Genomic DNA, 12108 nt, shown 5'->3' on the forward strand with positions numbered 1-12108 from the left:
CCGGTGCCGGCTAAAAACAGCAGCAGAAGCGAAAGAGAGAGAGAACTCTGTGAGAGAGAGAGTGAGTGAGAACGATAGCATCGGCTGGAGAACAGATGTAGGATCAAGCAGGGATCAATGAAGCAAGAGCAGCAACGCCTGCTGGCAGTTATTGTTGTTATTATTATTATATTATTATTGCTATTATTAATGCATGTTATATAATAATACACATACATATACCTATATATATACAAACAATATATACACACAAAAAACTAAAATAAAAACAAAAAAATATGAGAAGAAGAAGGAGGAAAGAACAACCACAAAAGTTTTAATGTAACCAATTTACATTAATACTTTAACGATTATTATTATTATATATAATCTTTTTTTTTTTGTTTTTTTTTTTATCATTATTTAGGGCAGAGCACAGGAAGAAAATCATAATTTGTATATTATAGTTACATATGTTAAAAAAAAAATATAAAATAAAATAAAAAATACAAAAAAAAATATAAAAATAAACAAATGTTATTCTATTAAAAAAAATAAAATAAAAACAAAAACAAAAAAAAAACATATAAATGAAAATTCCCAAATACAAAATAAACATCATGAAAAACGCAACAACAAAATTGCAAAATGTGTTTTCATTTCTCCAATTAACTTTTAATTATTGGTTTAAAAAAATATTTAAAAAATTGATGGAGTTCTAGGTGATACAGTTTAGCGTCGAGATCCCCTGAACCCTTTGAAGAGTACTAAGTACGCGCTCTGCCAAGCTATAGCCGGAAGATGATATAACCCAATACATATGTACATTTTCTCATATATGTTTTGCTAGGGAACAGAATTTTCGTCGGTCGTACGTACCGTACGGACGCTATTAGCGGAGTCGTTATAGCCGGACTCTACTATATTTATATATTTGAATCTGTCATGCTCTTGCTATGCAGTTGATGTTGTACAGAGCAAACTACTCCGACCAATCTCCAATTTACCCTGGAAGCCTTTTTTCAGTAGGAGATCTTCGGTAGTGCATAGCGCACTCGATTGCCATCGACTGCAACTAGATGAGCTTATTCAAATTGGCAACATGAACGCATCTTAATTAATCGTGCGAGCTGTGGCTGCCACTCATGCTGTGTATCTTATTGATTAGGCCAGAGATCAATGGGCTGTCTAGCCGACGTGTCGGACAGCCTCACCCACAATCGCACCTACATGCATCTCGGCCAGACATTGCTAGATATTTTTGGTATTTCAGGGCAAGCAATACACTGACTAATAAGCTGACCATAGTATAGACATAGATAGATATACATATCTATATAATACTTGTACATAAAATACATACATGCATATAACACATTCATATATACATAAATAAAATATATACATAACTATACAATATCCATTCGTGAGTCTATATGGGCTTATTTCTTCATCTGCTCTATATTATTTGTATCTCAACTTAATTGTATCTTGTTCTATCTATCTATATTTTTATCTGTGTATTTAGTTGTTTCTTTTTACCAGAATAAATATTGGGATTCCTATTTGAATGTGTACTAGAATATACATACATATATGTAATATATATGAAATATCTGGATATCTATTTGTATATATATATTCATTATATTATTTACTTACTTACATACTTTATCTTTATCGATATACACATATACAAATATGCTTCCTATCCCTTACTTATCTTGTATATGGCATTTACATTTGTATTTGTATATACATTTATTTACTACATTGTATATCGGGATGTCTATTTGTATCTCTACAAGAATAAATATCAGGATATCCATTTGTATCTTAGTTTTTATCTTTATCTATGTACACATACAATAGTATGTTTCCTTGCCTTTACTTGTGCTTACATTTACATTTGTATTCCTATCCGCATATGTATTGGCATTTGTATCTCTATCTATTGCTGTCGTTTATTCATTCATATCTCGTATCTTGATATACACATCTATCCGCATATAAATTTGTATCTACATGTACATGTTTATCTTAGCATGAGATTATTGTTCACAAACTAAACATATCTGTCTGTGCAGTTGAATCTGTATCTCTATATTCACATGAGTATCTTAATATGTTGTATCTAGATCTTTAGCAAGTATCTGTTTCTTCATTTGTAACTTAATCTGATATTTATCTTCTTTATTATTATATTTGTCTGTTTTCTAGATTAGCTGTAGCTACGGCTCTTTAACGTGGGCTGCTCGCACACGCGACTTACCTCATATTTATTTGCTCAATGAATATTGCAGGGTCGGCCAAATATTGGCGGAGTTAGCTAAAAAGCAGAATTAACGTTAATTTAATAAATACACAGCGAGAGCCAAATAGACACATTCAATGGATACTAACGCATAGATACAGATATAACTATCACAGAGATACTCAAACTCGCTCCAGAGAAAATTACTTTCGAGGAATAGTTGGAGAAATCATCAGCAGCAACTAGAGAAAGCTGCCAAATCGGATAAGTAATATTGATAGATACATACTGTATCTGTATCTGTATCTGTATCTGTATCTGTATCTGTATCTGTATCTGTATCTGTATCTGTATCTGTAACTGTATCTGTATCTCTATCTGTATCTGTATCTGTAACTGTATCTATATCTGTATCTCTTAAAAAATAAATCAGATATTTTTTTGTAATTTTATTTTTATTTTCACTAATTTTTCGCAACATTTCATCATTAATTAATTATACATACATAGTTCTCATAATTTTTACAGCATTTTTGTCTTTTTTTTTTTTTTTTTTCTTTAATAGGTTTTTTTTATTTTTTGTAATTTTTGTTTATTTCGACTCGAACAACTTTAAACTTTTTACAGCATTTCAATGAGTTCTGCTTGTGTTATACATATTATTGGTAGCACATATATAGTGGTACATACATATACATATACATATACGTCTATATATATTTAGAATTGAGAAACGGAGAGAAGAGCACAGACGCATGGCCATGGCGAACGGCTCTTGAAGCAGGCGCAGCCTAAGGAGAAACCTTGAACAATTTCAACTATATGTACAACGATTTAAGATTTGGTTCTCGGAACACGGCATGTGGATTAGGAGGCAGCTCTCCGACGTACAGTGTAAAAATTAAGAATTTTGCACGACAGATAGAGAGAGAGAGAGGGAGAGAGATAGTTAGAGTGTGCGCGTGTGTGTGTGAGAAGAATGAGCCAGAGCTGAATGGGAAGTGTGTGTGTTTGCATGTGTATGTGTGTGCGCGGGTGTGTGTGTGTGTGTGTGTGTGTGTGTGTGTGTGAGACTACCATATGATTATTTAACATGTACAACTTGAATTCGGTTTATTACATATTGAATTTACACATAATTATATTGATTTACCGCTACATACTGCAATTTGCACCGCCCACAAATCAACCTGGTTAAGCTTAATCAAATAATGATGGACAGCATAGTTTGTGATAGAGGCGAACACACGCACACATATACATATTTATAAACATATATGTATGCATGCATTCAGTTGTAAATCATATATGCATAAAGTAATTGAAACAAAAACAAAAGGAATTATGCAACTTTTTGCAGGGACCGTAACGATTAAAATTTTAATATAGAACAAATTAAATAATAAGAGTTATTTATTTAGTTATTTATAAAATAAAATATATATATATTTGTAATTATTAAAATTAATTTATATGATAAAAAAATAAAAATTATTACTCATCAATTTTTATATATAAAACAAATCATAATTTTTATTAAATTACAACAAAAATCGAAATTATATAAAATACATATAAGTCTACATTAAAAATTTGGAAGCTCAAGCTTCAAAGGTGTAGGAGATATAATTAAATAACTAGCTTTCGATAAGGCTTTTAATCGATAATAAAATATCGGGAGTAGTTATCGATATATAAAGAAAAACTTGATATGCGCGTGATATACACGGACCTAGGAAAAAAAATTTCAAGTCTCTAGCTCTTATATCTTCTGAGATCGACGCGTTCATACATACGGACGGACGGACGAACGGACGGACGGGCAGACGGACAGACAGACGGACAGGGCCAAATCGACTCAGCTCATCGCCCTGATCACCCATTTTCAATGGGTTCAGGGTATAATAAAAATTGGTGACAGATGAAATTACATTACATCCCGTTAATGTTAATAATGTAGTCTGTCAGCGCTTTGAATCATTTGTATAATGAAAGGTTAAGTTATAAGTATTATTTTTAATTTTTTATGATTAAAGATGAAAATAAAGTTTATGATTTGATCTGTATAACAAAAAAAATTGATGAGTAATAATTATTTTTCACTATTATCATAAAAATTAATTTTAATATTTAAAAATAAATTTAAAAATAAAAAAGAAAAACTTGAAAAGTTTAAAAATAAAGTTGAACATCTTTTTGAATTTGCTGAAGAAAAAAATTCCTGTATACTTTCCATACTCTTCTTGTAAACTTTTTTTAAATCTATAACTCCTACTTGCGGTCCCTGCTTCTTTTGATTATCAGACAGATCCATTATGTATTTATGCTAACAACAAAAGCTACTGCTGAGCAATAAACAAACAAAAATAGTTGTTTTCAATTAGTTAAAAAAAAAAAAATGTATGTTTATATATATATATATAAATGGCTAATCGTACACTAGAGACTACATACATAGCACATACCACATATAGAAGGAGTAGCGGAAGTCGGGCAATGCTTACAAACTCGGGTGTATTACAACTTGCTTGCTATATTTAACTGTTGTGTGTGTGTGTGGTTATGTATGCGTGTGTGATTCTGTGTGTGTGTGTTTATATATATATCTATTCTATTGCATTTAATTATGTTGATTTATTGATGCTTTGTTTTCCATTTATAATTCACGATGCATTTTCTAATTGGAAACAGCAACTCTCAATATGTATCTGCATGTCTGTCTGTATGTCTATGTGTGTGTGTAGTTGCTGCTCAACACGAAGAGAAAAAATGTATATATGCATATATATTTTATATAGTATGATTTAATATAACTTTTCGCTTAATCTGTATTTTACTTTTTGTATGCAACAATTTGCGGCATTTGCATTTTTTTTCTTTTGCTTCGGTTTTCTGCTTCTTAATTTTTTTTTTTTTTTTTTTTTTTTTTTTTTTTTTGCTTTTGTTTTTAATTTGATCTGCATCATACTCCTTGCCATACATTTCCTTGTGCCTTTGCTGTTCTTTGTTATATATATTTCCGTTCATTTTTGTTTGTTTGTTTTCGTTTTCTGTTTAACTTTTGCTGTTTGCTTTGTTGTAGCTGTTGTTATTGTTGTTGTTACGGCTGTTAATTTTTGCTGCTGCTGCTGCTGCTGCTGCTGCTGCTGCGGCTGTTGCTGTTGCTGTTGCTACTTCTACCACTAGGGCCAATTGCTAGTTACACTCGACTTGATGCATCACCTTAGTTATCCAGCCAGGACTCGCGTCATTCTGTGTAATCCCACCAGTCCTTTTCGTAACCTTCATGCACATGCTTGAGCAGAACTGTGCACCGCTTCTCACAATATCTAAAATATGTGTATACATTAATTCAATATGCAATTGATCGAACTGCAAGCATACCTATATTTATCCTGTACTTTCTGCTTAATATCAGCCAAATTTTCGGATGTAATATCACGTTCCAAGTACTCGGAGAGCGTCTCCGTTGCCGACTCCAAATCCTTCTGGTTATCCTCAAATATCTGCGATTGATTGTTCTTTTTCAAATAATACGCAAAGACGTATGTGTACATTAGGGTCTGGCGACACTGGCAGAGTATGTCGACAGCCTTCTTCAGGAATTGCACCTGGATCAGAGAGGATAGATAGATTAGATTTACTTTGAGAGCAATCGTGGAGATTAGCCGTTCACATTGTCTACCTCAATCCAGGACATGTTGTGCTGCTGCATTTCCTCCATTTTCTGCTTGACCGATGCGTACAATTTGTTCTCGAACTTCATGGATTGCATGTGGTTCATGTAGCGATTGTAATAATGTAAATATCTAGCAGTTTGGGGAATAGAATAAGTATCAGATAGAAGATCAATGGAGTTAGGCAGTTAGGCCTCGCACCTGGCCAGTGATGAGCGCAGCCTCTCCTGTGCATCACGCGCTGCCTTCGCCTCGTCCTCGTCGTAGCGATTGCAATTGTACCAGGACGAGCCGTGCGGCTCCCAGGGGCCGAGGCACACCCAGCAGAAGTCGTGCTTGCAATTTTGATTCTTGCAAACCATGTGATTGCAGCCGCCATCCTTCTCGATGGTGACACTGCATCTGGGACATTCTTTGGTATTGGCCGCAATCCAGTTGGACGTCTCCGAGTCGTCGTCACACTTCTTGATCCACTTCTTTAGCCAGCGGCACTGCACCGGATCGTGCCAATTCTCGCCGCAGGCGAAACAAAACACATGGCCGCATTTGCAATGGACGCGACGCGACTCCGCATACGGCACTTTCACCGCATAGGTGCAATCGACGGACGGACACCAGCGCAACAGCTGATTGCACTCGACGAAGCTATTGGTGATTAGCTGCTGGTATTTGACCCTCACCCGCGCATCGGGCACCAACTTGGTGACCGTCACATCATCCACCAATATATCACAGCCGTGCGCGGCGCACGATATCGTCTGGCCCAAGCCTTCTGTAACGATTTTCGTTGTCAGATACTCACGCCAGCAGTTCAGACAAAAACGATGACCGCACTCCAAGCCGGTCATGGACTGCAAAGAAATTCGAATTTGATGAAATACGAAATTTGATTATGATTTTCTTTTTTCTATGAAGCGGTTCACTCACATCTGGCGGCAACAGAGAGAAACAAATCTCGCACTCCTCTAACTGGCTACGTAAAGTCTGCAAAACAAAGGCACAGCGATAGAGAGAGAGAGAGAGAGAGAGAGAGAGAGAGAGACAGGAAGAGAGCGCATGAGTTTAGGGCAAGTCAGATATATCAATATGAACATGCGATGCATACCCTTTGCTGCACTGCCTCGGGTAGCTTGTTAAACGGATTGATGACGTGCGCGCACTTGAAGAACTCCGTATTATCGTCGCTGCTATCGAAATACTTCTCCAACAGCTTCTCCTTGTCCCACTTAAAGTGATTCAGCAGTATTCGTGTTATGTGCGCAGATAGCTGTAAGCAGAAACAAAGCGCATTGCGGAACCACAATGCAATCGTATTTAGTAAATATGCACTCATATAGATGATTCACATTAATAATATATTGCCTATATATTGCAACAGGTCTAGTCTGACCAGATGTCAACTCTGAATTAAATGCAATTCAGGTATTTCGAAAGGAAATGATCTAAAGATACCTAACTAAAGCAATAAAGATGTTTGCAAAGCGGAAAAGTCGTTTGTCAATGATCCAATTGAAAATTATATTGACTAACTTATCTTGTTGACTGAATATATAGAGATGTGAAAAGAAAAGACGACCATTATAGCCGGATTTCCCCATTTACAATAGGTTCAGGGTTTTAAATAATCTGAATATGTGTCAATTATTCTATGAAAAGTGATACCCAAGTATAGACGGATACCTGTTGAGTATCCAACTGGTTTTCCCAGTGATCCAATTGGATCACTAAAAGGTTATGTCAATTATAAATATGAAAATGAAACCAACTAAACAATTCAAGATATCTGCTAAGTAGCCAACTGGATTGTCCGCGAAGTTCCAATTGAAATTCTTATTGGGAGACAATAGGCCTTGGCAAAGTCTGTTAATATGAGCAATAGCTAATCATAGTTCAAATGAGGAATTGCTGATACAGTGCTGCATGGCACAAGTCTTGCCAAATCTCTCATGAAAGAGTCGACGCCACTCGACTAGACGCGTTCGTTCAAGCGAACTTTCACTGTATGCGCACACAAGTGATATCGAGTCAACGGCACTTTCAGCTAATGCAAATGCAAATGTCATCAAACTGTGCTGACCTTCAATTTGGCTAAGATGAACCACGCACGCACACATACACACGCGCACACACGCACGCATACACACACACACAGAGAGATAGCTGCCGCTATCTTTACTGTCTTGAGGTGTGCCCCTTTCTTATCAGACAAACGATAAACGACGCCAGCGTCTTATTGGATCATGTTGCCATTTGTTGTTTGTTTGCTATTAGCTGCAAATGCCATTCACTGTATAACAGTACAAGTGCATACATGCAAATCAAGCGAGCGAGAGAGAGTGAGAGAGACGAAGGGGATTTATTTAGACATTTGCGTGTGTGACTTACCTTTACCACTCGATTAACTTCATCGATTGTCTCGCGCTGGAACAGCACTATCTCATCTATGGTTAGCACCTTGTATTGGTAGTCATCCGTTTCCAATTGCCGCTCCGTCGAGCTGGGCATGTCCACCTCCATGGCGAAGTCGTCGTCATCATCGCCCGATGAGACATTGCCCGAGTCCACGTTGTCCAAGAAATCGTTATCGTTATCCGAGTCCATGGCTGTGGGTGTGTTTTGTTTGTCTTTTGCGTTTGCCTTTTGCCTTTTGTGATTTTGTGATTTTGCTTTGGTTTTGGTTTTTGCTCTTGCTTTTCCTTATGTTAAGGATTGCAGCCTTGGATTGATTGCCTGCTCTGTCCTTTGGCCACTTTTGGGGCTGCCTACCTGCCTTGAAGCGGATGCTTTCCAATTTTTGTTGCTGTTGTTGTTGTTTTTATTACTTTATTTGTTTCCCTTTTCTCGTTTCAAGTTAGGCGCGTTGCGTTTTTCCCCTTGGATTTAGCCAGTTACTGCGTATTTTTCACTATTTAAGATACATATCAAATGTTAAATACGTTATTTACAGTGCATACATAAGCAGGTGCACACACACACACACTCGCACATACACACTGAGAGAGAGACAGAGAGAGAGAGAGAGGAGAGTGAGATGCGAACATAACCATTACATAGACACTTGACCTTCTGTTGTTGCTGGGCAGCTGAGCTGGAAGCAAATCACCTGCTCTCAAATAAATGTTTTTAAGCGTTGCTGTTGTTATTATTATTATTGCACACATACGCACACTCGCATACACATAGGCAACCAAACGCTCATGCACACACACACACACACACGAGTGAATTTGGAATTTGTTTAATTTTATGTAATTTTATGCACAGCCACAGACACAAACGCGCGCGCACTCACACGACTGTATGTATGTATGTGCGGTCGAACAGCTGTGCAAATAATGCAATTACAGCTGTTAATGCAAATTTGATGTGAGCCAGCCAACAGAGCACTGTTAACTAACAGCGCAGTTCCAATTAGATCGAACTAGTTCTAAGCTCTTGTTTATGCACCTGCTAGCTTCTGTACCGTTGTTGTTGTTGCAGCTGCTGTTGTTGTTTTGCTCTTATTGTTGTTATGCAGCGCATTTGGCAAACATTCGGAACACTTTTTTTTTCTCACTTTTGTGTAATTAACTATTATGTATGAATTGCGATGTTCTGTCCAAATCTTTATATCTCTTCTTTTGTTTTCTCTTTGTCAATGTGTAAATGCAATCTATTTATTTTCATGTCATGCAAGTACTGCAAAATTAACACGCCATACACAAAAATAAAGAAAACAAAAATAAAAGAGTCCCAGTAAGACTACAGCGCTGCATAGCAGCAAAGGCCACAATGGACTCAACACAATCCACAGGCCACATATACAGACATATATATTATATATATACACACACTCGCAAATACTCTTTGGGAGCCTAACAAAACACATCTATGTGTGTGTTTTTACTTATGTGTATGTATGTACTTACACACTTATACATGCATGTATATATGCATGTACGTCAGTGTCTTGCTGTTCCAATTGGACCACAGTGCGTTTTCAATCAAAATGTTGCGGGCTTTTCTCGTTTTCTTGAAATTTGGTTTTTGTTAGTGACAAACAAAAAGGAATGGGAATACAACGCACTTGCTGCTGCACACAGCTACAGAATTTATACACAATTATGTGTACATACATACAGTATGTAGTTCATACACACGTATGACACAAAATCAAGGCAACACACATACGCAGACACATCTGTATACATAGACACAAACACTCACAACACATACACATCAGCTGCAGCAGCTCAATTTCCAGTTGGCCTTTACTCGCTGCCCCAGAGCCCGTTCGATTTGACACTCTTCTGCATTATTTTAGATATTTTTTGTGTACTTTTAATTACTTTTAATGCTAATTGCAACAATATTGCGACGCGACGCGATTTTCACGCAGAAGCAACATCTGGCATCTCTACACGACACGAAATATCGATAGTAGTCTATAGATAATCGAGATGGCACTCGAATCGTCTGACCGCCACAACATAGCTGATTCTGCGCCTAGACATTAATGCCTTACTGGTTAGTGTCTCCGCTGAGTTCCGAAAGCACGCATAGTTGGGACACGAAATGCGTGAGTCATTAATAATTTGCAGCCAACTTCACGCCTTGTCTGATACGACCACAATCAGCTTAACGTGTTTTTTTGAAAATGGACGATTTCAAAATGGCGGCCACTTAAGCTCAAAACAAAGGAGCAAGAAAACTGATGCTCAAAATATATTTTATGCATTTAAACGTAATTGCGTTTGCTTTCAAGCGTTTATAGTACAGTTGTCAATAGCATTTAATATAGATATTCAGTCCTCATCGCGTTTCATGAAAGGGAAAGAGATAGCAATATATCGATCTCGCTCGGAAGCATTAATGCGAGAGAGAAAGAATTCTATATGATGCCGACTTCTCTTTCGCACCCACTTGCAAGTTAAAAATAAATACAGTCGAAATTTTTCTATTAAAAAATATATATATTTATTTTTTTTTTTCATTGTTAAGGCGCGTATAACGTTACAATTTCCTACATTTTACATTTATTTTCTCGGCTCGTAAAACGTTACGTTTTTATTTATTTACAATTTGTATTTTTTTTATTTTTTTTTTTTTGTTGCAACATTTTACATGCCTTTAAAAATAATTTTTGTTGTTGTTTTTTTTTTTTTTTCATTTCGGCTTGTATAACGTTACACAACTTTTATTTATATTGATTGTTCTTATATATATATTTTTATTGTTTTGTTCATCTAAAATTGTTTTTTTTTTTTTTATCCCGCTCTATTTCGTGTTACGGCGCGGATAACGTCTAGCTACCCGAGTCGAACACATACGCCTTTCAAACGATCGATTTTAATATAAATATTTTTTTCTGATTGATCGTTTAAAACTCGTATAACGTTTAACAGTTTTTTTTTTTTTTAATTTGAAATTTTGTTTCGAAAATCGGTTTGGGCACAATTCTAATCGCGCCTAAACCGATTTCTAAAACTTAAACTCTAAAGTTTTCTTTTTACCCATCCGATGGCCATCTTAGTTAACTGCAAAAGAACAAAAGAAAATAAAATACATTGATTGATATATACATTACTCAATTGCAACGTGTCCACGAAGCATCTCCTCCACACACATATACACACACACACACACACACTTAGTCAAAGAGCGAGAAAGAGGCGCTATCCTGTCTTCCCTTTCTTTTGGTATTTTAAAGATTCCATTTCAAGCACTTACTCGCAGTTAACTGCAGTTTGCACTTTTTGATTTTAAGGAAACTGTAATTCAAAGCTAAATTCATTAATAGGTCGTCCTCCATTTTCTACTCACACACACACACACTCGTACATCGCGTGATGCATGCGCGCGTGTGTATGCGTTTTAGAAACTTGACAACTTACCAATTGATTTCTGACTGTACCGCGCAAAAGAAACTAGAATATGATGATAAAATTAGTCCCTATTAATTTTAGATTTTAAGTTCACTTAAGCTTTCAGCAAAAACTAGATTTAAACAACAAAAACTGCGGAAAATATAGCAATTTAGACTTATTGACTTTGTAATAAATAATTTGCTCTTGTGTGTCTCTGTGTGTGTGTGTGTATATTTGTGTTTTTGTGTAACACAAGGAGGGTGTACAAAATAATATAAAGCTTATAAAAAAAAAATGTATGTCTTTTCTTGCCTATTACTCCTAACTATCTGATGCAAGAACATGGCTGCTG

General features: G+C 36.0%; 1 protein-coding gene and 1 long non-coding RNA gene across 7 annotated transcripts; both read right to left on the reverse strand.

Moving 5' to 3' along the window:
• Positions 1-5359: 5359 nt before the first annotated feature.
• On the reverse strand, positions 5360-10326 carry LOC6583838 (E3 ubiquitin-protein ligase ariadne-1). 5 transcript variants are annotated; one of them, XM_015161376.3, is made up of 8 exons: positions 10126-10326; positions 8296-8815; positions 7016-7177; positions 6838-6894; positions 6112-6761; positions 5919-6042; positions 5618-5844; positions 5360-5562 (listed from the first exon to the last, which is right to left on the reverse strand). In XM_015161376.3, exons 2-8 carry the CDS (start codon positions 8509-8511, stop codon positions 5481-5483), a joined length of 1518 nt encoding a protein of 505 aa, XP_015016862.1. In that variant the 5' UTR covers positions 8512-8815; positions 10126-10326; the 3' UTR covers positions 5360-5480. The 5 variants fall into 5 exon arrangements, with proteins under 5 accessions (XP_015016862.1, XP_015016863.1, XP_043863861.1 ...); XM_015161377.3 differs by having other exon boundaries at positions 10117-10326; XM_044007926.1 differs by having other exon boundaries at positions 10239-10314.
• A 762-nt stretch (positions 10327-11088) lies between these two features.
• LOC26527737 lies at positions 11089-12018 on the reverse strand. Of its 2 annotated transcripts, none has more exons than XR_006356859.1 (3): positions 11784-12018; positions 11620-11673; positions 11089-11426 (listed from the first exon to the last, which is right to left on the reverse strand). It is a non-coding gene; the product is annotated as an uncharacterized LOC26527737 (long non-coding RNA). The 2 variants fall into 2 exon arrangements; XR_001449044.3 differs by having other exon boundaries at positions 11090-11426; positions 11620-11660; positions 11784-12012.
• Positions 12019-12108: the final 90 nt, after the last annotated feature.

This window comes from Drosophila mojavensis, unplaced genomic scaffold (assembly GCF_018153725.1).
Source record: "Drosophila mojavensis isolate 15081-1352.22 unplaced genomic scaffold, ASM1815372v1 contig_136, whole genome shotgun sequence".
Lineage (NCBI taxonomy): Eukaryota > Metazoa > Arthropoda > Insecta > Diptera > Drosophilidae > Drosophila > Drosophila mojavensis.

Excerpts from the sequence above, each read along its gene's own strand:
- LOC6583838 (XM_015161376.3), bottom strand. The coding sequence starts at position 8,511 with ATGGACTCGGATAACGATAACGATTTCTTGGACAACGTGGACTCGGGC. Across the intron at positions 5,845-5,918 it reads ACAACATGTCCTGGATTGAG|GTGCAATTCCTGAAGAAGGC; the intron begins GTAGACAATGTG and ends TCTCTGATCCAG. Across the intron at positions 5,563-5,617 it reads AAAGTACAGGATAAATATAG|ATATTGTGAGAAGCGGTGCA; the intron begins GTATGCTTGCAG and ends CACATATTTTAG.